The sequence below is a fragment of the Sminthopsis crassicaudata genome, chromosome 4, assembly GCF_048593235.1.
Source record: "Sminthopsis crassicaudata isolate SCR6 chromosome 4, ASM4859323v1, whole genome shotgun sequence".
NCBI lineage: Eukaryota > Metazoa > Chordata > Mammalia > Dasyuromorphia > Dasyuridae > Sminthopsis > Sminthopsis crassicaudata.
This window is the reverse complement of record NC_133620.1, coordinates 53,298,619-53,324,737: the sequence shown is the minus strand read 5'-3', so window position 1 is coordinate 53,324,737 and position 26,119 is coordinate 53,298,619. Positions and strand designations below refer to the sequence as shown.

Genomic DNA, 26,119 nt, shown 5'->3' with positions numbered 1-26,119 from the left:
ATATTATTCCATGGTTGATAAGGGCTCCCTCCTGTTCTCCACCTCCTTTTAAATTTCTTTTTTTCTCCTTTGGACATTATAAGAAAAAATCAAATCACATATAAAAGATAATATTATACTTTGTTCATAAGTGGGACGATACTAGTATTTAGCTATATTTCAGAGGAAGATCAGAAATAGGCACTTCTGGGAATTTCATGAAATAAATTTTAAATGATGGATTGGGAGTGTGGTTAAACAGGTTTTGACTGCTATGAATAATCTAAAAAACTTTAGAAAAATCATTCCGCTCCTCTGAATCTCAGTTTGCTCCTCTTTAAAACAAGGCAATAGGGATAGATTATCTCCAAGACCTTTTCTAATTCTAAAACTGCATGGTGGATATTATAGACAGAAAAAGCAGACTATTGTGGTATCAGAATTATGTTGTATCTTTTTTCTGATTCTGGTGGGATTGATATCACTAAAGAGGTTGGTCAAATGATTTTTAAAAATCTATAGTGTCACTTCTAAGTTTAGCTATAGCTGACATGAATTGACTCTGGGGAAATGTGTTCCCTTCAGAAAGAGTATTGTGCCAAAGTAGGACAATGGAAAAAAAATTCAACATGTACTTCCTTTTTGTAGGATGTTCCCTCATGACTGTACCATAACCTGTACTTCTCTCTCCCATATTTGTCTCTAATTATGTCTCTCATCTCTCAACTCTGTACCAAGCCCAGCTTATTTTTTTGTCTTCTCAATTAAATTGTATGACTATAAATTTGGCTATTTGTTCTCTATTTGGTTGAAAAAATATGACTGTGAAATCTGTTCTCATGTCTACAATCTGATTTTCTTCTTTTATTTAATAATAAAAATGTCTTAGGTAAGCCAGAAAAATGCAAAGTGCTGAACTAATTCTCAAACCCTTTGGGACTTCTAAGTATTAGAGTTGACACAATTGTGGAAAACTCCAGATTGTGTTCAATTAATATTGTGGTCAGCATTTCCCCTAGAGTCAAGATTTGGACAGGTTTCTCAGTTCACTTGAAAATCACCCTTCCTTCATAGTCTCCCTCTCCAACTCAAGAGCTGTGATGGTAATTGATTCACTTTTCTACATCTCTTTCAGGTAAAAAATGGTCCAGAGAGTGAATGGATTGGGGCAAAATTTAATTTTACTAGTTGATACTCAGTTGGTACTCAAATACTATTATTATTATATTATAATATATATTATATAATAATATATCATATATAATATATATTATAATATATTATATTATTATTATAGTATTACTAATACTCAAGACTAGTTGATACTAGTTGGTACTCAAAGGAAGACCCTCCTGATGAGGAATTTTTGTGCCTGTGTTTGTAAAAAGGATGAAATTTTGATAATTAACTTTTGTGACTCAATTACTACTAAACTATACATTAACTTTTTTTCCTAAACACAAACTATACAAATGAGAGTGAGATTTAAATAATACATAAATATATGAAGTAGAAAATAATTCTAAGGGAAAATTCCATAGGAAAAGATATGTGATGATATTGTGCTGGTTATGTAAGGCAATGGCCAGGTATCATAATGCTTGTTAAACATGATACACTTATGTTGGAAGAAAATGATCTCAGCAAACGCCTTTACTTATATAGCATTTATCCTCCTTTTTGAGCATGTTATCAGCCACTATGGTTTCAGCAAGCATCTCTATGCGGTTTAATCCAAGATCTATGCATCCAGCTCTATTTTTTCTCTTGAGCTTTAGCCCTACATTGCTAGGACTGAAATCATTACCTTCCCTCACCCCAAACCTTCATTTCTCCTAAACTTTATAAGCACAGTTGAAGATATCACCATCCTTCCATTACCTTAGGCTCAAAATCTGGGTATCATCCTAGAGTCTTTCACACTCTCTCTCCCAAACCAATCTGTTGCCCAAACTTGTTGATCTTACCTTTGTCAAACCTCTGGGTTTTACACCACCACTACCTTGGGCCATCTCCTTATTACCTCATACCTGGATTTCAATAGGATGCTGGTGGGTTTCCTCACCACAACTTTCTCTGCACTTGAGTACATCACCCACTTAGCTGTTAAAGTGATCTTCCTCCTAAAACATAGGTCTGCCCATGCTATTTCTTTACTCAACAAATTCCACTATCCCCGTATTTCCTCTAGGATCAAACACAAAATGCTTTGATGAGTATTCAAAGCCTTTCACCATTTCCTCCCCCTGCTTCACCTTTCTAGTCTCCTTTCACCTCATGCTTGTCCATATATCCTGAGATAAAGAGATACCGGCCTCCTTGCTGCTTTTCAAAGAAGATGTTCCATCCTCTGATTCTGGACTTATTTTTTATTGATTATCCTACATACCTGAAAAATTCCTTCCATCTTCATTTCTACTTCCTGACTTCTCTGGCTTCTTTCAAGTCCCAATTAAAATCCAACATGCTATAGGAAGCATTTCCTAATCCCCTTTAATTCTAGTTCTTTCTCTCTTCAGTATCTCCAATTTTTCCTGTCTATATCTTATTGGAACCTAGTTTTTTGTATGTTCTGTCCCAAATTAAATGATGGGTTTCTTTTCTTTTGCCCATTTTTTTGTACCCCAGTGCTCAACACAATTCCTGACCCATAGTAGATCATAGATTTAGGTCTGGAAGGAACTGTGGAGGTCAAATAGCCCAATCTCATTTAACAATAAAAAACTGAGCCACAGAAAAGGCAAGTGTATTGTTTAAAGTAGCAGAATTGGGTTTGAAAGTCAGGTCTTTGGTACTGCAGATGTGGGATGCTCTGTTATCCTACACTGTCTTTCATGTGTTTTATATGTTATCCCCTCCAGGTATATTTGAATTTAGATAGGACAGGCATTTAACCTTGAAGAATAAAAAGCTAATGAGGAACTTTAGACATGGAAGAGATTTTGGGAATCAGGTGTCTTCAAAGAAGTCACAGAATATGGAAGTAAAAGAGACTCCAAATCATCCTATAGGCATCCATCTACTAAGGCAGTCCTAGGGTGGCAAAGATGAAGAGATCTTCCCAGCATCCCAATTACAGGGAATATTTTTTCTTCCTACTCAGACAATTCAAGGATGGCTATCTGCAGACAGTATATGGGTTCTGCCAGGTGCCATGTTTGATTTGAGTCAATTTTCATGCAATGAGGAGTCATTGCAAAACATTTCAGCTTCATCTTTATACTGTTTCATCTTTAATTCAAGGTGGGCAGAATGAAACAATAACTGTTGTTAATATTGACCACAATTATTCTAATTCTGAAATTTTCAGAATTAATTTATAGTTAGGAACTAGAAATAAAGTCAAGAGGCCCTAGATTTGATACATATAGGTCTTATACATATTAACTATATGATTTTAGACAAGTTACACAGAAGCAGCATTGTGTGGCACAAAGAGTAATTGCTTTGGAAAAAGATGACCTGTGTTTGAATCTTATCTCTCATATTAATTTACCTATATGATCTTGAACAACTCTGTTTACTTTCTTGGGCCTCAGTTCCCTTACCTGTAAAATGGAGACAGTTAAAAATTTTTTGAGGTCTCTTTCACTTCCAGATTTATGATCTTATGAGTCAGTCATGACTTCTCTGGACCTCAGGTTTGTAATAAGATTGCTGTTGCTTCGTAGTCAATGTGATGTCCAATTCTTTGTGATACTATTTGGGGTTTTCTTGGCAAAGACACTGGAATGGTTTTCCATTTCCTTCTCTGGCTCATTTTACATATAAGAAACAGAGGCCAACAAAGTAAAGTGACTTGCCCAGCATCACACAGCTAGTAAGTGAATAAGGCCAGATTTGAACTTGGGTCAGACCCAGCACCCTATCCAATGAGCCACCTAGTGTGCCAAGGCATGAAATACACAAAGATATAATAAAAATAAAATCTCTCCCTGTTCTCAAGAATATTATATTATATAATATATATTGCACTATATAGATATATCCTATATCTTATGTACTACTGAGAGGATACAACATGTATACAACAGATAGTTTTAAAGAGATGAGAGCACAATGGACCAGGTGAATCAGAGAAGGCTTCATGTAGCAGGTAACATTCACTTGAGCTTTAAAGGAAACTAGTGGTTTTCTGAGGTGGCAGGGAAGAGGGAGTGCTTTCCAAGAATGGAAGACATGAAAATGAGAGATAATTTGTTGAATTCAGTTAAAGCAAATAGAATCCTTGGCTAGAAAGTAAAATGAATAGAGAAAAGTAATGTGAAATAAATTTGGAAACGTAGAAACCATAAAGCCAAGAAATTTCCAAAAGGTAGGCATGGAGGATTTCAAATGAATAATAACTAGCATGTATATAGCACTTTGGGATTTCAAAAATGCTTAATATGTATCTCCTTTAATCCTCACAATAATCCTGAGAGGCATTTATCCCTGTTTTACAGATAAGGAAACTGGATTAAGAGGTTAAGTGATTTGGCCATAGAAAGTGTTTGAGGCAGTATTTGAATTCAGGTCTATCCTCATTACATGTCCAGCATTCTATTTACTGTGTCACCTCTCTACCTTTCCATCCTCAGGAATTTGTAGTTTATTCTAGAGGCAATAGGGAGCCATTGAAAATGCTTGAGTTGAAGAATGACATGGTCATATCCATATTTTACAAATGTTAATTTAGTAGCTTGGTGGAAGATGAGTTAGAGTGTGTTGACTGGTAGAGGCTGAAAGCAAGAAGATTGTTAAAATGTGCTGAAGAGGAGGATTTAAGCTAGAGTAGTTGGCTATGTGAATGGAAAGAAGGGGACAGCTCTATGAGATGGGAGCTATAAGATGCCATGCAAATATAACTTTTTTTTAAAATCATAATAATGAATACCATGGTGGGTCAGCTGTATGTGACATTATCTTCCTAGGAAATATTAGATATCACAGGAGGAGATTAATTTACCTTATCTTTTTCAAATAGAATCAATGACTGGAAAAAGATAGTTAGGGCCAGGATATTTTCCTTCTACATGCTGACCCAGGCCAAAAACGAAACTGAATCCATTGCTCTATTTTTTTTTAAACTACATGTATGCTGATTGGGGGCAGAGTTCTGTTTTTTCATTATCTGACAGGACATCAGCATCCCACCAGTATTTACTGTATTATAGATATAGTTCTCCTTGTGCAATAAACTCAACCCCTGAGAAGCTATAAATATAATCTTTTACAAATAAAATCATTTGGCCTATGTCAAAGAAGCACATTATTCAAAGAGACCTTGTGATCAAGTTTCTTTTGTGGTGTGAAAATTCTGTTAATTTGGATCTGTTTGGAAAAAATGAGGTACTTTTGGACTAAACAAAGCAAATGGATCAATGACATGTCCTGCTTTTTTCTTCACAGGAGAGCTGGTCCCACACAACATTGTATAGTATGGGTAGCTTGTTTTGGGCATCTTCCTGATAAAAAATGGGTGAATTAGGATGTAAACTTCAGGTCTTCTGAAATCACGGGCATGTTTCTGGTATATTATATTTGTATCTATCATAAAATATATAGCAATATTTCTAATTCAAGGGTGTTTTTGTTCACTTATTTCTGGCTTTTTGTGATCCCTTTTATTTTTGACAAAGATACTGGAGTGGTTATTTCTTTCTATACCTTATTTTATAGATGAGAAAACTGAGGCAAATAGGGTGAAGTGACTTGCTCAGGTTCACACAACTAATAAGTGTTTGAGGCTGGGTTTGAATTCAGATCTTTTTGATTCCAAACCCAGGATTCTATTTCATTGTGTCACCTAGCTGCCCCAATTATATGTACTATACACATGCTTAATCCCTTCCATTGCCTTTAAGAGGAAAAGAACTGCTGGCGTGGGATTAATTTTCACTTTGAGGAGCTATTAGTAAACTGGAGCACCATAAGTATCATATTTATATATCCTTCAGTCCTCCTGTGGTGTGAAACAGTGGATGTACACGAGAAGAGAGAAGGTGTGAGAAAGATAGAGATATTGTTTCATTTACCAAACTGACTTCATTTACCAAATTATTTCAGAATGTCTCCTCTCTTAATAATAGTAATAATAATAATCTCAACAATAACAAATATTTGCTTATATAGCAATTACTATGTGCTAGGAACTGCCATAAGAACTTTACAAATATTACCTTATTTTATCCTCACATCATTCCTAGAATTTAGGTACTGTCATTAACCCCATTTTACAGTTGAGAAAACTGAGATAAACTAACTAAATGACTTTCTCAAGGTCACACAGCCTAAATGGGCCTGAAGGCTCATTTTGAATTCAGGTCTTCCTGACTTTAAACCCAACACTCTATCTATTATGCTACTCAATTTCTTCTATTATTTCTTCTCCATTGTCCTCAACATATGTCATCTCATGATGAATTCATGTTCTAGACCTCAGCTTCTCATATTACCCCATATGGGTCTTGTAACTGAATATAGGGGGTCATAAAATTATGATCTGCTATTACTATGTTTGATTTGTATACATATTTTATATACCTATATACTTGAGGCTACGCAAAAATTTCTCAGGCAAAAATGGGTCATGAGTGGAAAAAATTTAAAAGCCATGTAGACTACTCAGACTGCCTGTAAATGGATCAGGTGATACATATCAATTAAGTCGCTCCAATTAAAAAATCAGAAAAACTGGTTGCTTCTTCAGAAGGATTCACAATCAACTCAGCCAAAATGGTCAACCCCATAGGTGCAACAAAGAAGGGAGAATGGGAGATGGAGTGTCTTGTTTAAAGAGTTAACCACTGGCTTCCTATCTTCAATATACATAGCTTCAGTCTATGGAATGGTGTATTAGGAAGAATGTTAGATTTGCTATCAGAGAACTTTGATTTCTATTGGAAATTGGCTACTTAACTAGTTGTATGAGCCATATGCTCTCCTTCCTTTGCTTCTTGGGCTCCCTATTTCTTCCATAAAATAAGAGATTTGGACCAAATGATTTAGAAGATTCATTGCAACTCTAAATCTCATGATAGAGTAAATTCAAGTATGGTATAGAAGGGATTTGTTTCATGATGGTACAGTTGCAAGAACAATGGATTTGGAGCCTGAGGGTAATGATTAAAACACCAAATCTGTCACCTGCTTTGGCCTTTGGCAAGTCACTCAACCTAATATTCCTTGGGGTCATACCTCTGGTTAACAATTCAGTTTCCTCACCAAGATGGACTGATTATATAAGAATAATAATTATTATGATCACAACAGTAATAAACATTTGTTTATATGGCAATATGTGCCAGCTACTGTTCTAAGCATTTTATTAATATTACCTCATTTAATTCTCACATCAACCCTAGAACTTAGATGCTGTCACCACCCCCATTTCATAGCTGAGGAAACTAAGAAGTATCTTTCAAGTTTAGTGACTTAGATTTTCTAGATCAAAAATCCTATGATATTTGATGGCATTACCTCATAAAAAAGGGAACACCTTTTTCTCACTGCCATGTTTTTAAGCTCAGCATTAAAAGAAAGAAAAATAATATTTGTATTGAATAATATTCAGAGAACTTTATCATCAAGGCCCAAAAGAGAAGGGATGGTGACTATCATCTGTTGGGCCTTTAGAAGAGAGCAAATGTACAGGGAAATAAGGTGATTTACCCATAGTGACTCAGCATTTGCACTGGCACAAAGTAATGCAAAAAGTTCCTTTGGCAAAATTGATTCTATTGAGTGGCATTTTTACTATTCTAGTTGAGATTCTGGCAAACGTTTTTTAAGGGCTCTTTATTCTTTGAAGGGAAATGATCTTTAAAGACTAAGAGAGTCACTTAACCTCAGGCTCCTTAATGGCTGTCCTAAGGGTCCCAAACTGTTTCAGTGTACACTAAAATAGACATATGTGCCTTACTGGAAACTTTACTTATTTTAACATTTATGTGGATCGGTGCATATATTGTCAACAGTGTTTTCTTAGCAGCTTGGAGGGAGGTCTTGAAGGGGCACAGAGGCAATAAAAAAAATAATAATAAGGACTAACATCTATATAATGTTTTATTAAGATTTATTTCAACTGAAATAAATTATTTTCCTCTCAACACCTCCTTGAGGTAAATGTTATTATGACCCCCATTTTATAGATGAGAAAATGATTAAGTCTAAGAGTGATTAAACACTTTGCTTGAGACTTATAGTCAAGAAACTCCTGAGCTGGAATTAAAATCACTGTCTTCCTGAGTCTAGTTCAGCTCACTATACCAAGACACCACACTAAAAGTACTGGCTTCATGAGGGGTTACTGTCAATTGGGAAGCAGTGTGTAGTTTGGGAAAATCCTGAAGTTAGGATATCTGGTTTCAAGTCTCTTTTCTCTTTTCGATCATCCCACAATCTTCTTGAACCTCCATTTTCTCAGCTTGAAAATGGAAATAATTTTACTTACATGGTTGTTGGGGGAAAACACTTTTCAAACCTTAAAATGCTTATTGAAATCTGACCTCCTATTCCAATAAGAATATGGGTCAGGTCTGTTATCGCAATGCTTGATCCAAACAAACCAAATATACCTTCTCCTAAACTGTTGATGTTATCATGGAGGTAAGGCCAGTAGTGAAAGACTAGATAGTATGGAGTGATTTGGGTTTATGTGTTAGGGAGGTGGGGAAATGTGACGGGGGAATGCTGAGTAAAGTAAAACTCTTAAATGGAAAGACTAAGGGCCTGCAATGCAAGCTCTGATTTTGTTATCATCTTACTCGGGAATCCTGACAGATTTTGTGGGGAAGGAGCCATGGCCATTGGAGGGCTTTCATGGGAGTCCTCATAATCTACCAGCTAGAGACCCTGATGTCTATAGTGAAGGGTGCTAAACATGTCTCCAAATCACACTTCTGTTTCTAGCAGTTCACTTACTCTTTCTGATATCTATTGGTTTATATTTATCTGAGCTTCAAAACATGCTAACCAACTTTTTCTTTATTCCCTCTCCCATTCACCTGCCTCTTCCTCCCTTAACAATCTATTAACTCATTTTCTGTTCCTCAAATTGTTTTACCTTCCTCATTCCAAATCCATTCCTCTAATTTCATCTTTCCTATAGATGGATGAACTCTTGATGGCATTCATCCTGACTGCATATCACCCCCCAAATAACCCTAAATAAAGGAGACTAAAACTCATGCCATACTTTTCTTTCTTCCCATTTCAACTCAACTTTTCAATGTTACTGTTGTATTTGATTTTTTACCAGTCAGCCTAAAGTCTGGTGTTACCATATGGCAAATATAAGTGCCCAATATATAGCAGATGCTCAATACATGCTTATTATCTGAATAAAAGTAAATTATATAAATGTAAAAATGTTTTAAAATTAAAATGTTAAATAATAGCTTGTAAATTATGTAAATCAAGGAAATTTCCAGCTGAGGTAGAAGCTCTCCTTTGTGTACTCATGAGCTTAGGCTGTTTGTTTTTTTTTAATCTACTATGCAGACTTCTATGAAGGTCTTCATGGCAAAGACTGAACTTTTATCAATCAGTCAACAAGCGTTTAAAATCATCTATTATGAGTTGGACATTATGAATTAATGAGAAATAGTTCCTCCTCACCAAAAGCTTACATCCTGGTGAAAGAGAAAAGAAATATACTTTGGGCTTGCTTTCTTTCCACCTCCACCAAAGCCTGAAAATGAAAGTCCACATGTAAGCTTTGAGACAAAATGTCTCAAAAGTCTTAAATCAGTTTACAACTTTAATAGAGAATAACAGCTTAACAAGCAGAGAAATATCTTAAAATAAAGCTACCTCCCAATTTTCTTCCACTCTTATTCTACTCTTTCCTTTTTTCTATCCCGGCCCAGCCCAGCTTACCTCTGATTTTGTTGTAGCCTCCTCTTCTCCCCTTTCCCAGCCCCTACCAGTCCCCCTCACCTGGGTATTCAATGTTTGTCACTATTAAGTGGATGCTGAAGTCCACTAATGTGCAGTCACAGTTCCAAGGATTTCCTTTCAAATACAGAGCCTTGAGATTGAACAGGTGTTGGATGCTATGGACATCCAGAAATTCCAAACCTGTGTTGCTCAGATCCAGGTGTCTCAGGGCGGTGTTGTTGCCAAAGGTGTATTTATTGATGTGTTCGAGGTAGGGATTGTTGGAGATATTTAGGATCACCAGATTGTTGAGCATGCTGAAACCATAGGGGGAGATCTGACTGATGTTGTTGAAACTGATGTCAAGGTAGATAAGTTTGTGGACTCCGATGAAGGTATAATCCATGATCTCCATGATTTGATTGGATCTACAGTCTAGGTAGACGAGGTCATTGAGGAGACCTAGGGATATGGCTGGCAAGTAGGTGATATTATTTTCTTTCAGGACGAGCTGCCGAGTGGTCAGTGGCATATCATGGGGATACTCCATCAGGCCTGAGCAAACCACCTCTAGTAACTTGCAGGTACATTTTGTCGGACACAGTTCATCCCCTCCAACTAGTCCCATTCCGCAGGAGAACAGCAACCACCAGAGCCAACGGCCTGCCGCAAGGGACATAATAAGGTGATGTGGCTACCTTCGTCCCACCTTGCTGTCTGAGCAGAATGCAGGCAAATGTGTCTGTGTGTGGGGGGGGCAGGGAGGAGAGTGAGGTGAGAAGGGTAAAGGGAGGGAGGCAAGTGGGGAGAGAGAGCCAGAAAAGACTATAACATTCTACCTTGGTGCAAGCAATTTTTCCATTACAGGACAAGAGCAGAAGTTGAGATGTGAGGCCTGATGCTGCACAGTGTCTGCTTAGGAGCTCTACCTACAGATTGCCTTCTGGCTCTTTGCCCACTTGGCTGCTTTAGCATTATTCACCCTTTCTCTAAGTTTGCAAGTGAAGGGGAGCCAGGGCAGAACCGCATGCCTCTGTGGTTGCCAGGTGACACCTTTGTGATGTCAGCAGCTGCAAAACCCAACTTGGCTATGGGAAAAAGAATTCTCCCCTGTGCAGCTGGGACACCCAACCCAGGAGTGGTATCTTCCTAGGTAAGCTGTGTGGGTGAAAAGCTCCGTTACTGCTTGGGACTCTTTGGCAAAGGTGTCTGCAATGGGGATCCCTATGTTGTGCTTATATCTGTGTGTGTGTGTGTGTGTGTGTGTGGGTGTGTGTGTGTGTGTGTGTGTGTGTATGTGTGTGTGTGTGTAAGAGTGTATATGTCATGGTGCTCTATGTGTTGGTATCCAGAAAGAAAAAAAAATTAGGCAGAACTTCAGAAGTCCACAGAGCAGGCAAGATATCTTTTCAGAGTTAACAATGGGTACTGGGTAGAGAAGAGGATGGGGGGGCAATGAGTCCTGGTTTGTATGAGAATAAGAGAGAAATCCAGTATCCTAAATGTCAAAGTATTATTTAACTGGGAACTATTATTATTTATATAAAATAATTTTAGGTTCATGCAAATCTTTGTGTAGAGTATGGATGTTTGTAATAACTAGAATCACTTTCAATATTTAAGAAATTATTTTTTTAAACACATCTTCCTCTTCTGCATAATGACTAGTTGCATGAGATGCTCTCCAAGGAGCTCCTTTTCCTAGCTCTTTTATGATTTAAGGGCAATAATCATATGATAGAAATTTACTCCACTATAAAATATTACTTTGTGGTAACAGACTTTTAGACATGAATTAGTTCATTAGAGAAGCATAAGACAACTGCAACAGCACATTGTGGAATAGGAAGGCATGTTTTTAATCTTCTTTTTAACAATCAGACAAAGTGAGATTAGAAAGGTTCATGCTTTTAATCTTCTTTTTAACAATCAGGGAAACTGATGATCAGAAAGGTTCAGTGATATGCTCAGCATTGCACAAATCTGTGATCTCTCCACTACACTGCCAAACACAGTTAGCTTTAGAAAAAACCCCTTTTCCAAGTGAATAAACTGAAAAATGATTGATGTAAATGTGTACCTTATAAGGAATCCCTCTCTTACTAAAGAATTCTTCCAGAAGCACTTTTAAAAGTGATCTCTTTAAAACACTGAAGCCAAGGTGGCTTAGTGGACTTGGAGCCAAAAAGCCTGACTTCAAATCTGCCTTTAATAATTTACTAGTTGTGTGATCCTAAACATATTCTTTGTGCCTTGGTTTCTTCATCTGTAAAATGGGGACAATAATAGCACCTACCTCTCAGGGTTATTGTTGTGAGGGTAAAATGAAATAATAGTCATAAACTGCTTAGCAAACTTTAAAGAGCCATATAAATTCTAGTTGATCATCATCATCATCATCATCATCATCATCAATTGTGACCTATTGACCTAGAAGGGAATAAAAGGGGAAAGGTTTGCCATCTGAAAGAGAAAGGGCAGAGAAAGTGGAAACTAAAGATAAAAGAGAGATCCATTCCTTTTCATATGAACATAGAAACCCAGGGGAAAAGAAGATGTGGTTTACAGAAGTTCATCTTTTGAACTACTTGTCAGAAACACATTTGTAACAAGAGTGTAAGTGTGAATAATAAATATACATACCTTGGTAAGAAAGACCTCTCTGATGCCTGGATTATCTTGGTGAGACAAGAGCAAGGACAGGGGGATATTGTTAGTCAGCTACTTTCATCCATGAAGTATTTATTTATTTATTTTTACTAAGCACTCATTGAGTTCTTGATGCTGAATTAGGTGAGATATGAGAGGCTCAGGGGAGTTCTGTCACATTGAAAGAGGCCTTATTGAAGCAGATACCCCAGATGCTTAAAATAATGGCTCCAATGAAAGGTGTGCACGTATTATTCTTATGCCCAATGTTTTCTTTTCCATCGTGCCCACAGCTTAACTATTCTAAAATCACTTTAGATAGTAGTCATCCTGATTCAAAGAAGTAATATATTGTAGTGCATAGAACTTTCCACTTGGAATCCCAAGTTAAAATCCTGGCTTTGCTATTTATAAGCTGTGTGACTTGAGGTGAGACTTTTAGCCCCCTGTACCTCAAGTTTTCTCATCAATAAAATGAGGTGATGGAACTGAATGGTGTTTAAGATCCCTTCCTGCTTTAAATCTATGATCCTCGAATAACAAACAAAAAGACTTAATGTTTCTCATTTTAGAGGGCTTCATAATTGGCTTGCTATCCATATAACAATCCAGGATAGGGGGCAGGATACTAGGTCAAATATTTGCCTTATGGATGTGGGAAAACTGGTGGAGTTGTGAACTGATCCAATCATTGTGGAGAGCAACTTTGAACTATGTCCAAAGGGCTATAAAACTGTGCATATCCTTTGATCTAGCAGTGTCTCTACTGGGCCTGTATCCCAAAGAGATCATAAAAAAATGGAAAAGAATCCACATGTGCAAAAATGTTTCTAGCAGTTCTTTTTGCAGTGGCAAGGAGCAGGAAACTGAGTGGATGCCCATTAATTAGGGAAGGCTAAATTAAGTTGTGGTATATGAATGCAATGGAATATTATTGTTCTTTAAGAAACGATCCACAGGATGATTTCAGAGAGGCCTGGAGAGGCCATAACTGATGCTATGTGAAGTGAGTAGAACCAGGAGAACATTGTATACAGCAAGAACAAAATCATGCAATGATCAATTCTGATTTTCCACAGTGAGGTGATTCAGGCCAGTTCCAATGGTCTTGTGATAGAGAAAGCCATCTGCACCCAGATAGAGGACTGGGGGGACTGACATAATATTTTCACTCTTTTTGTTGTTATTTGCTTGCATTTTGTTTCCTTTCTCATTTTTCCCTTTTTGATCTGATTTTTCTTGTGCATCATGATAATTGTGGAAATATCTATCTATCTATCTATCTATCTATCTATCTATCTATCTATCTATCTATGAATTGTTTAGCACATGGGGTTAATTGTAGTCTAGGGAAGGGGGGAGGGGGAAGGAAGGGAAAAATTCACAACACAAGGTTTTACAAAGGTGAATGTTGAAAATCATCAATGCATATGCTTTGAAAATAAAAAGCAGGTAATATTAACATTAACCCCATTTCCTCACCCTCCTTCCCTCCCTCCTTCCTTCCCTCTCTCCCTCCTCCCTTCTCTCCCTCCTTTCCTCCTCCCTTCTCTCCCTCCCTTCCTCCCTCCCTCCTTCCTTCCCTCTCTCCCTCCTCCCTTCTCTCCCTCCTTTCCTCCTCCCTTCTCTCCCTCCCTTCCTTCCTCCCTCCCTTCCTCTCTTCTTCTCTCCCTTCCTCCCTCCCTCTCTCCCTTCCTCCATTCCTTCCTTCCTTCTTATATTTTCACTTGGGGAAGAATATAGTTTAACCTTTATTTATTCAGCAATCTCCTTGCCAAGTGTCAGTTTTGGATTGAATCCTAACTAGACTTATTTCCAGTAGATGACATTACCTCCCTAAAATGCTATTATTGGCTTAGGCCTGTAACTTCACTGGCATAGGGAACTCCCTGTAGAAAACTCTTTTGGCCAGTGCAGATTGGCACCTGTTTGGTAGCTGTCTGGGGGCATTAAGAGGTCAAGTGACTTCACCATCATCATATGGCTAATTAAGTGGGACTCGAACCCATGGCCTTCATGACTCCAAAGTCAGATTTTTATGCATTATGCCAACTGCCTCTCTTGCCTCTTTTATAATTATAAAAGTGCTGCTGCTGCTTGCTAATGATGCTTAGCAAAGCTTATAAAACTCAATCTGGGAAATCTTTATAGGAGAAAATTAATTTTCAAAATGATAACTCTCTCCAGTGGTTGAAGAGCCTGTTGATTGGAGGGGTCTGTTTAATCAGTAACTGCAGTGAATAAAGTTCTGGGCCTTGGTTCAGGAAGACCGAGTTCAAATCAAACTTCAGATACTTATATGCTCCTAGGCAAGTAATTTAATCTCCATTTTGTTTTCCCTATCTGCAAAAATGAGGATACAGTAGCACCCATCTCCTAGATACTTAGTAGATGTATGCTCCTGGGCAAGTAATTTAATCTCTGTCTGTTTTGTTTTCCCAATCTATAAAAACGAAGATACAGTAGCACCCATCTCTCAGGGATCGTATAAGATAAAATGAGATAATGCTTGTAAAGCACTTTTAAAATTTAAAGTGTTTATATAAATGTTGCCTTTCATTAACCAATGTGGAGTTGGCTGGATGCTCATAATCACATAATAGAGGGCACTGATTTTATAGTTGGAATATCTGGGATTGAATACCAGCTAACTATCTCCTGGCTGCCTTTGTGACCTTCGCAAAGAGCCTTTACCAATCAGGGTCTCAGTTTGTAAAATGAAGAGACTGACAGCATGATACAACGAAAATATTGTTGCTTCTAGAGTGGAAGAACTTAACTGCCTGAGGTCTCTTCAGATAGTGATCCAGGTCCTGAATCTCCAACTTCTTCTTTCCCTCTTTTCAAAAAACATACCAAGTTACAATGCCCAGAGGGCTCTGAAACTGTGCATATCCTTTGATCCAGCAGTCTCTACTGTGGCTGTATCCCAAAGAAATCATAAAGCAGGGAAAAGGACCCATATGTGCAAAAATGTTTGTAGCAGCCTTTTTGGTAGTGGCAAGGGATTGAAAACTGAGTGGCTGACCATCAGTTGAAGAATGGCTGGATAAGTTATGATATATAAATGTTATGGAGTTTTATTGTTCTATATGAAATAATCAGCAGGATGGTTTCAGAAAGACCTGGAGGGATTTAAGTTTCCTTATTGGACATTAGTCAGAGATCTTTGGAGGAGATATTTTGGGGATAAAAACTGTTTAGGGGTATTTCTAAAAACACATCATTTAGGCCTTCTCAGGTCAAACTTCCAAGATTGGGTTTTTTCTCTTGCTCTCTCTTCCTCTATCCCTCTCTCCCCCCCTCCTCTCTTTCCTCCCTCCCTCCTCCCTTCCTCTTTTCTCCCTTCTCTCTCTCTTTCTCTCTCTCTCTCTCTCTCTCTCTCTCTCTCTCTCTCTCTCTCTCTCTCTCTCTCTCTCTCTCTCTCTCTCTCTCTCTTTCCTCTTTCTCTCTCTCTCTTTCCTCTTTCTCTCTCTCTCTTTCCTCTTTCTCTCTCTCCCTTTTCTCTCTCTGTCTTTTTCTTTCTGTCTCTTTGTCTTTGTCTCTGTCTCTTTCTCTCTCTCTCTTTCTTAATTAAGCTTTGATTGAAGCTGAGAGTGCTTAATCACAGCTCCTGTTGTTTTAGCCCACCTCTGGACCTTTCACAGGGATCATCCTTTGCCCTCTATAGTGAGGATATCAAGTGACTGGGCACATGAGGGTGTAATCAGAAGCTGGATCACATTAGGACAAACTCATTGGTTTTTCATGGACTTGGATAGGGATCTATTTTTAGCCCTTTCTATCAACAGCACTGCCATTCCAAATTAATACTCTTTATTCAGGTGCCAGAGTGTCTCCCTTCATTTTCCCCAGGGACCCAAAAGGCATCATCATTGTTCAGTGGAAAGGGAATGAAAAGATTTGTGTTAGGGTCCCATGAGTTGAGTGTCAGAGGCCCTTGACCCTCAACCCAATGGGTGCCAAGAGAATAAGGAAGGGCTCAGATGATCTCGTCAAGGGCATAGCTATTATGCTTTCTGTGATACAGATTTATTACCCCGAATCCTTCTACCTTCTTCATGCCCAAGACTTCAGCCAGTCTGCAGTATGGCCCCAATAAATGATAATTCTCTGGGACACTTACATGCCTGAACAGAACTTGTTAAAGGTTCATAGGTGGGGCAATACAACAGTAGCTTTGATTAGGCACTTTCAGCTTAAATTAAAACTTAATTTAAAAAGAGAACCCAATTTCAGAAGTTTGACCTTCTGAGTAGGCCTAAATGATGTGATTTGAGAAGCATCCCTAAAGATGATGAGAAACAGAATGAGAGAGAGAGAGAGAGAGAGAGAGAGAGAGAGAGAGAGAGAGAGAGAGAAGAGAGAGAGAGAGAGAGAGAGAGAAAGAAAGAAAGAGGGGGGGAGGGAGGGAGGGAGGGAGAGGAGAGAGAGAGAGAGAGGGAGGGAGGGAAGAGGGGAGAGAGAGAGGGAGGAAAGAGGGGAGAGGGGAGAGGGGAGAGGGGAGAGAGAGAGAGGAGGAGGGAGGGAGGGAGGGAAAGAGAGGGGGGGGAGGGAGGGAGGGAGAGAAGGGAGAGGTTCAGAGGTGGGCTAAAACAATAGGAGCTTTGATTAAGCACTCTCATATGTCCTCCATAGTTTTCCATAATTGATGACCCAAATATCTTTTTTTGGGGTTAAGTAGTGACCCCTGTTAAAATGTAAAACTTCTGAGATGGAAACATATTATATTGCTATGAGTCATTAACATATCAGTATGAATTAGATTACAAGGGAATACTGAAACGTATGGGGATAGAAACTAGACCCCTGAAACAATTCCATTTTGCTTTGAGGAGATCTCCTTTTGATCTCTGTTTTCCCCCTGCCCATGCTCCACCTCCCACCATAAGCCCTGCAATAGCTATCTGATAGGCCAGTGTGTAAAATCAGCCAAGAAATTTTGCTTCTGTTTGCTTTTATTTTCAGATGCAGATAACCCAGGCATAGGAAGAGAATCTGGTGCCCTCATCAGCACCATCAGTAGCATCTGCTTCCTTCTCCCCTGTGCCTCCAAGCTTATGCCAGTTCATCTGTCTCACCCTTCTTATCTGTTGTAACAACTAGGGCTGAGTTGTGACTTTTCAATTTGCCAGCCAGGTGACCTTGGCCATATCTGAGACTCAGTTTCCTAATCTATAAAATGGAGATCACACCTTACCTTCCTTACATATTTGGAGAATAAATGAAACCATTTATGTAAGATGTTTTATCATATAAATGAAAACTATTACTATTGTTGTTGTTGCTGTGTGGACATGGGGGTGAACCATACAGAAGTGAAATCAAGCACCGAGATAAAAGAGATTAATCTAAGAGATGAGAATAGAATCCAATTTAAAACTCCAAAACACACACACTACCATAGAATATGACTTATGTAGACTTGTATTAAGGAACACAGAGTTATGGGTCCTTTCAACATGGTGAAGGAAGCATGATAGTGGCAGGTATCTAAAATATAGCTGCAATAAACATATGGGAATAATGAGAAGGGAAGAGGAAGCAATAAGCATTTATATAGTACCTATTATGTGCCAGGCACTGTTAAGTGCTTTTTCAAACAAATCAACAAATATTACCCCATTTGATCTTCACAACAAGTTTCAGAAGTAGGTATTATCATAATCCCCATTTTATCCTTGAGGAAGCCAGAGATTAAGTCTCTTGCCCATATTCCTGCAGCGAGTAAATGTCTTAGGTCACATTTGAATTCAGATGTTCCTGACTCCAGATCCAGTCTTTTATCTAATGTACTATTAACTATCTTTGGAAATGTCTGATCTATTTACTAGGAAAATACAAAATGCAAAAATGCAAAAAAAATGCAAAACCATCACATGCTATTTCTTCATGTTGTTCAGTAAATCACTCTTATCTTGTGAAATGGTTAAATTGGCTAAAAAAATGAAGTTTGCCTTTGACTGCCTCCTATTTCCCTTTATTACAGATCTCATTAGCTTTTCCCATTATTCTAAGCTTCTAACCATAGCACCTGAGTCAAAACTTCCTCCCCTCCCTCTGAATGCTTCAGGACCCAAAATTATCTGGATTTTACCCACCAGTTCTAATGAGATAATGTTTATTAAGTGCTTTGCACAATGAGTGATACATCTTAGGCACTAAATAAATGTTTATTCTCTGTTCTTCCTTTCCCCTACCAAACAAACCAAATTTCCTTACCCTCGTTGTAGCAGTAGATCCCATTTGGGTATTAGGAGAAAATAGGAGAAAAAACAAATTCATACTAATAATCGAAAATGACTGGTAACACAACCAGAGATATTTTTATTTTAAAAAAATTTCCATTTTGTGACAGTCCTCTGGCATAAGAGAGTCCCTCTTGGAAGAATATGGGGCTTTCTACAATTGGATTCACAAATAACATGCTCCCCTCCCCCAGTATAGGTGTGGCTGTCAACAAAACAGATTAAGTCCTAGACTGCCTTCATGTCTAACAAGAGGTATGGAGGCCAGCCACAGACATTGCAATGCAAAGTTTTATTGCAATCAGTGGGGAAGAGAGGGAAAAGATAGGAAGAAGAGAAAGATTTTACAACTCTGATACACCTATACTAACATAGGATACGGCTTATGTAGGAACAGTGCTGTGTTGAGTAGCACAGAGTTATGGGTACACAGGAAGGGTATGTTCCAAAGTGCTCTTCTGAGAGTAGGATTCTTATATTCTTTTTGGAATGCTGGTCAATTAGAACATCAGGGATCAAGGGAAAATATTATTTTGGAGGTTAGTTATTAGGTAGAAAAACAAGCTGGTGGTAGACAAGATATTATTTGGGGCACAGAGTTGTACTCACCTTTGAAACATATTGTCAGTATTTTCCATGAGGATGTTCTGGAAGCTTACAACCTTCCTTAAGGGGAGAATGTCATGGTGGTTTCTAGGTCTCCAGGCCTAATATTATAACAGACACTTATTTACCCAAGGGTAATCTTAATTGGTATATGTAATCTTATCATTGTAGGGGAATATATTTTTGAAGAGTAATCTATTTGCTATATATCTTGATAGACAAGGCTAAGAGAAGGACAATATTAGGAGAACCTTAGTTCTCCTAGTTAGTTAGGATTTTTCCAAGACCAAATGATACTATGGGTGTAAGATGATATAGATTCAGGTCTAAAGAAGGGCTTTGACAAACCATAATTCTTGTGGGGTCTAAACCATGAAGTTTTTCAAAATCAAGTTTCAGACTGTAAATCCTTCAGTCAGAACCATCTTTGGACAAAATGATGCTATGTTTTGCCCTATATCAATTTTATATGGATATTAATTTAAAATCAACATGGAGGAGAAAAGAAACTACAAAAGGGCAATATGTAGCCTGTGTAATATGGGGAATGGGGAGAGGAGAACATCCCACCATCTTTGATTTGATAACTTGAAAGAAGTTTAAATGATAATCCTATGTATATAAATAAACTTTGCATTTTCCTTAATAACCAGTTGGTAGAAGGCTGGTTCTCCTCTGTTCCCATTTTTATTATCTCCTTGAATTATGTAGAGCCATATAGAGAGCCTTAAGGTAAAATACCTTAGAGAATCATTCCAATTTTTCTAATCTAGAGAAAAATGGTCCTATCATTAGACATTCATGTTATATGCTATCATGGAATTCAATATTTTGCAAAACAAAAGGACTTGAAATTATTATAGATGTTCATATTTTTCATATTTTGAGCAAATTTATCACTTCTATAAACCACTTCTTAAAATTATACCTAATATAAAGAGCATTTCATAGCTATGTTCTGGTTGCTAGATCCTGTTTGGGTTTACTATCTATTCCTAAACACTACTGAGCTTCCATTTTCCCATTTGGATATCTCATCTTCTTCCATTCACAGTTACTTATATGGCAACAAAGTAATTCAAAAGAACATGTAAAACATATTTCTATATTATGCTGTGGAAGAAAATTCAAACCAAGCAAAAAAGGAAAAGATAAAGAAAGAACAAAGTAAAAAAGAAAGAAAGGAAAGAAGAAAGGAAGAAAGAAAAGAAAGGAAGGAAAGAAGAGAGAGAAAGGAAGAAAAAAACAAACATTGTATCCTTTGGTGTGCAGTCAGACTCCATAGTTCTTTCTCTGGAGATGGATACCATTTTAAAAAAAATATTATTTTTTATTAAAGCTCTTTATTTTCAAAACATATATATAGACAATTCTTCAACATTAACCCTTGCAAAACCTTGTGTTCCAATTTCCCCTCTTCCCCCACCTGTTCCCTAAATGGCAAGTAGTCTAATATATGTTAAACATGGAGAAATGTATGTTTAAACCAAATATATGCATACAAATTTATACAATTACCTTGCTGCACAGGAAAAATCAAATCAAACTGAAAACAATGAAAAAGAAAATGCAAACAAACAACAACAGAATGAGTGAAAATGCTATGTTGTGTACCACACTCAGTTCCCATAGTCCTCTCTCTGGGAGTAGATGGCTCTCTTCATCACAAGATCACTGGAACTGATTTGAATCATCTCATTGTTGAAGAGAGCCATGCGATGGATAGGATTTTTCATCATGAATCTTTTGGAATTATTTTATCATCGGATTGATGAGTATAGATAAGTCATTAACAATTCGTTATATAGTATTGTGAATATTCACAGTGAATACTGTGGATATTATTGTCCTGGTTTTGCTCACTTCATTCTACATCAGTTAATGTAAATCTTCCCATTTTTTCAGAAATTTTTCTGCTTGTTATTTCTTATAGCACAATAATATTTCATTATAATCATATATGACAGATTGTTCAGCCATCCCACAATTGATGGGCATCTCCTCAATTTCCAATTGTTTGCCACTAGAAAAGGAGCTGCTATAAAATTTTTCTCTATGTAAGTCCTTTTCTTCTTTTAGAATCTTTTTGGAATACAGTCCTAGTAGTGATATTGCTGGATCAAAGGACATATCCTTTGGGTATATTTCCAAATTTCTCTCTTGAATGATTGAATAAGTTTAAAGTTTTACATTAATGTCCCAATTTTCCCACTTCACCAACAATTATCATTTTCCTTTTCTGACATATTAGCCAATCTGATAGGTATGAGGTGGCACCTCAGAGTTGTTTTAATTTGCATTTCTCTAATCAGTAGTGATTTATGTTTTAGAGAATTTTTGCTTGACTATAGATAGCTTTGATTTCTTCATCTTAAAACTACTTGTTCATATCATTTGGCCGTTTATAAATTGTAACCATCTCATTTTCCAGAGAAAACTTATCTCCAGAGAGATAAATTGGATAGAAGTATATGAGTTTGGGAGTAATGGATCTAAAAAAAAGGGTTTGTCATACTGAGTAGGATCAAAGAGCAAATGAATAGAATGTGATGGGATTTTGACTAAGAATTTGCTTTCCACAAAGAAATGTCCTAAGACAGTGACATTGTGATCATTTTGATGATCAAAGCTTACTAGCATATTTTCTTCTTTCTCATTTTTTTTCATGTATCCAATTACAGCTCAGCTAGAATAACACAGTTATGGACTCTGATATGCCCCAGAAAGACATCTAAGGAAAGATTGAAATTATGTCCAACTTTCATCCCTAGGTCATCAATCAGAACTAAGTATGTATTCTCTTTAGCCTCTCATGGACATACAAAGATCAGCAGAGCCTTTCATAGAATTCCAGAATCTTAAAGTTAGAAGAGATCTCAGATACCATCTATTCCAAGTCGTACAAGAACAGTGATGCCTTCTACAATATTGCCAATATACAGTTGTCCAACCTTCAAGTGAGGATCTCCAGTTTGGGCAAGCCTCTTTTTTTTCCTGCCATGAATCCTATCTTATATTTGGATAACCCTACCCATTAGGAAGTTTTTCTTAAGTCAAAATATGTCTTTTTCCAATTTTATGTTATTTCAATTTTTTCCTTCTGAGAACTCTTCCTTTTCCAAAATGACATTCCTTTAAATATTTTTTTTGTCCTTATCTAAGTAGATATTTAACCAGGTGAAATCTAATTTCCTTCATCTATTCATCTTGTGATATGTTTTCCAATACTTTTATTATCCTTTCTCTGGCATCTTTCTTTAGATTCCCCCCCCCCCCCAGCTTATAGCATCTTAAAAGATGATGTGTAAAATGAACATTGTAATATAGGTTTTGTCTAGTTCTAATAGAGTGGGTTTATCATTTTCCTTGTACTGTATACAATGTCTCTCAAGCATCATAAGATGATGTGTTCATTAAAATCCTTCTTGGGTACTTTTATTATGGTATGGAGGTAACCCTTGTTCTTCAAAATCTATGCCAGTGGAACTCCTACAAAACTGAAAAAGCTTGGAGTGAAGGACTGGTCATTGCAGGACCAGAATTGCAATTAGGTACTATCTAAGTTCAGGAAAGCTGCAGGGTAATAATAATAATAATTATTATTATTTTTACTTTACACATCTAGTAAAGTTATTTTTTTTTCCTGAGACTGGGGTTAAGTGACTTGCCCAGGGTCACACAGCTAGGAAGTGCTAAGTGTCTGAGAACAAATTTGAACTCCGGTCCTCCTGAATTCAAGGCTGGTGCTCTATCCATTACGCCACCTAGCTGCCCCCCACATCTAGTAAAGTTAAAGAAAAATTACAATCTGTTCTAGGAGAGGGAGTGTGCATACTTATGAAATTACAGATCATTGAAATTAGATCAGATTAAATTTTGAGGGAGGCAAGAATGACACTACTGATTCTGTGGTCCTTGGAAGCTGTTGGAAAATTTCCTCCACAAAACTGCTCTCTACCCCTGTGTGCTTCATATAGCTCTGTCTTCTTCATTCTAAACTTGTGCTGTTGAGTTTTTGAGCCCAAGAATTGAACTTTATATTTATCTCTTTAAAATCCAATTTTGTGAGCTTTGCACAACTATTTTAGGCTGATAAAAAATCTTTTTTGGATCCCAATTCTATTTTCTAACATGTTTGCTCTCTCAGTTTTGTGACACCTCTAGATTGAAAAGTAAGACCCTTATGTCTTCATCCAAGTTATTGATAGAAATGTCAGAAACACTTAAAGCTCAAAATGAGTTGAGGCTGATAGTGAATCCTAAAGGCAACAAAATGGCTTTTAGAGCTATATTTAGGACAAGAGAAGAGATCTTACTGCTGCTCAGGGAATTTCAAGTGTTTGAGTGAATTGCCCAGCCTCAAAATATAATAGTCATCTTTAACTCTTCATATTCTCAGATCCTATCATGTTCAGTCAGTTGCTAAGTCCTTTCACTTTTACCTCCACAATAGTTCTTGTACAATTTTCTTTATTCTACAATTGACATCACTCTACATCATCAACTGGCCTGCTCCTCTTACCTGAATTATTGTACTAGCCTACCTCTCTGCCTTCAGTCTCTTTCTTCTTCAGTTTTTCATATTCCTTGCAGAAGATCATAAAGCATGCCTTTGAACATAATAATAACTGACATTTATATAATGCTTTAAGGTATATAAGGAATGATAATGCATTGTTTCATTTGATACAACATTTAGGTACTACACTTATTATTCTAATAATTGTATTTTATTTTTTCTATATTATCATGTAAATATATAATTTATTTTAATATTATTTTATATTATGTAAATATTATATAAACAATAACAATATTATTTGCTAAAAATTAATTTTTTTGGAGAAAACTCAGGAAACTGAGTCTTAGCAAGAATAAGTGCCTTTCTCACCGCCCCATTGGAAGCAGCATTAAAATTCACATTTCTTTCACCTCTAAGGCTAGTGGTCTTTTCATTTACTATACAAAACTCCTCAGTGGATAGAGAAATTTTCAAGCTGTTCAATAAGAGATACAAATTAGGGACAGATAGGTGGTACAGTGATAGAGCACCAGCCCTGAAGTCAGGAGGATTTGAGTTCAAATCTGGTTTTAGACACTTAACATTTCCTAGCTGTGTGATCCTGGGCAAGTCATTTAACCCCAGTTGCTTCAGCAAAAACAAAACAAAACAAAACAAAAACAAAAAAACCAAAAACTTTCAGTGGCTGCCTAGCAAAAATAGAAAACTCTTTTCCTAGTAATATAGGACCTCTGAAATCTGGTTGTGTTCTTTCTAATCTAAGATTATGTCTTTCTGACTAATTCATATACCATTCCCTTTCATCCTCTGTACTGTTCAATCAAACTGGACTCCTTTTTATTTCCTGGTCTTAATCTTTCCATTTCCCATCTTGGTGCCTTTCAAACATTCTTCTCTATGCCTCAATATCTATCTGTTATTGTCCTTCTTTGATGGTCAAGCAATAGATAAGACAATCTTTATTTAGCTTTCTCCAGTTACTGTTTCTTAGGAAGCCAAGTCATCCCACGTATGGGGTTTTGTTTTGTTTTTCCCCTTCAGGTTCTGCTGTGTCAGCACCATGGCCAGTGGTTTACTCTTTTCGTTTGATGCACACCTCTTGTTGATGCATCACCAGGTCAGTTATTTTATATCAGAGCTTGTCTTTCAAAAAACTTAAAACATTTTCCAGGTTTTATGTGAATCCCCCTAACAGTGATGTGACATACTAATGTATCATCCTTCTTTTACAGATGGGGAATTGGAAAGGAAATGTGACTTCCTCGAGATTTCTCAAGAGAGTCAGATGTTGAGGCAGCAAATGGAAACCAGATCTATCTGATGACTGGTGTAAATACCCTTGGAATTTTCCACTGATATTATTATGAAGATTCTGACTAGGTTTTTCTAGCCTCCAAAATAAACTAGACAATTCTTAATTCAATTCAGTGCAATTCAACACACACTTATCGTGGTGCTATGGATACAAGAAAGTTATGATCTTTACTTTCAGGGATGGCATGACATAGGAGGGTAGAAAAGACATGATCAAACAATTCTGATACAAAAAATAGTTTCAAAGTAGGAGTTCAGGTAAGATATTATGACAAATTTAAAAGAGAGATTATTTCCTAATGGAAGGTTGAGAAAGGTTTTCAAAGCCAATTGGATCTTGTAGGATTTGTGAAAACTTGTGGAAGTGAGCAGGTGAGGAGAAATACTTGATGCAGATTAAAACCCCTTTCAACAGATGGCATCACAATGCCAAATCTCCACATAATTCTCAAATTTCCAATTCCCAGCTGCAAAAGAAAAACAAGACCAGCTTGTTTACAGGAATAATGATAGTTTACACACAAAAATTCTAAGGCATCAGGGTATGGCAGATTGGATTGAGAGCTGGCCTTGAAATCAGGAAAACATGTATTAAAGTCCTGCTTCAGGATGTGAGACCTTGAATAAATCACTTAAAATTTCAGTGCTGTAGGCAACTCTCTAAGACAATCTGTTCATAAAAATATGCCAATCTACATTAACAGGTGTTTCCTCACCTGGGAAATTTTTATTAAATGAAATAAAAAATCCCATCCCTATTTTCCAATGTAATGTAATTCTAATGTAAACTTTTGGACAATATCTTGAGGATATCTTTGTAATGGAAACCAACTTGTGCTTAAAATTATTGAGAGCACAAGAGCAATTAGAAAAAAAAACATCTGAAAGAAATTGAATGAGTCCCAGTTCTCTTTTCCTTTTCTGTTTTGGCTAGTTTCTG

At 37.0% G+C, this 26,119-nt stretch overlaps 1 protein-coding gene and 1 long non-coding RNA gene across 4 annotated transcripts in view; one reads left to right on the top strand and one right to left on the bottom strand.

The window, feature by feature from the left end:
* LRRC52 (leucine rich repeat containing 52) overlaps window positions 1–10,854 on the bottom strand; it is a 43,265-nt gene extending 32,411 nt beyond the window's left edge. The window contains exon 1 of the mRNA XM_074264624.1: window positions 9,901–10,854. Coding sequence (XP_074120725.1) covers window positions 9,901–10,519 — 619 coding nt within the window. The 5' untranslated portion in view covers window positions 10,520–10,854. The remainder of the gene's footprint in view (window positions 1–9,900) is intronic.
* A 104-nt stretch (window positions 10,855–10,958) lies between these two features.
* LOC141540533 (uncharacterized) lies at window positions 10,959–25,288 on the top strand. Of its 3 annotated transcripts, XR_012481573.1 has the most exons (4): window positions 10,959–10,993; window positions 20,398–20,607; window positions 24,907–24,982; window positions 25,098–25,288. It is a non-coding gene; the product is annotated as an uncharacterized LOC141540533 (long non-coding RNA). The 3 variants fall into 3 exon arrangements; XR_012481574.1 differs by lacking the exons at window positions 10,959–10,993; window positions 20,398–20,607 and adding an exon at window positions 21,872–22,300; XR_012481575.1 differs by lacking the exons at window positions 10,959–10,993; window positions 20,398–20,607 and adding an exon at window positions 21,873–22,132.
* Window positions 25,289–26,119: the final 831 nt, after the last annotated feature.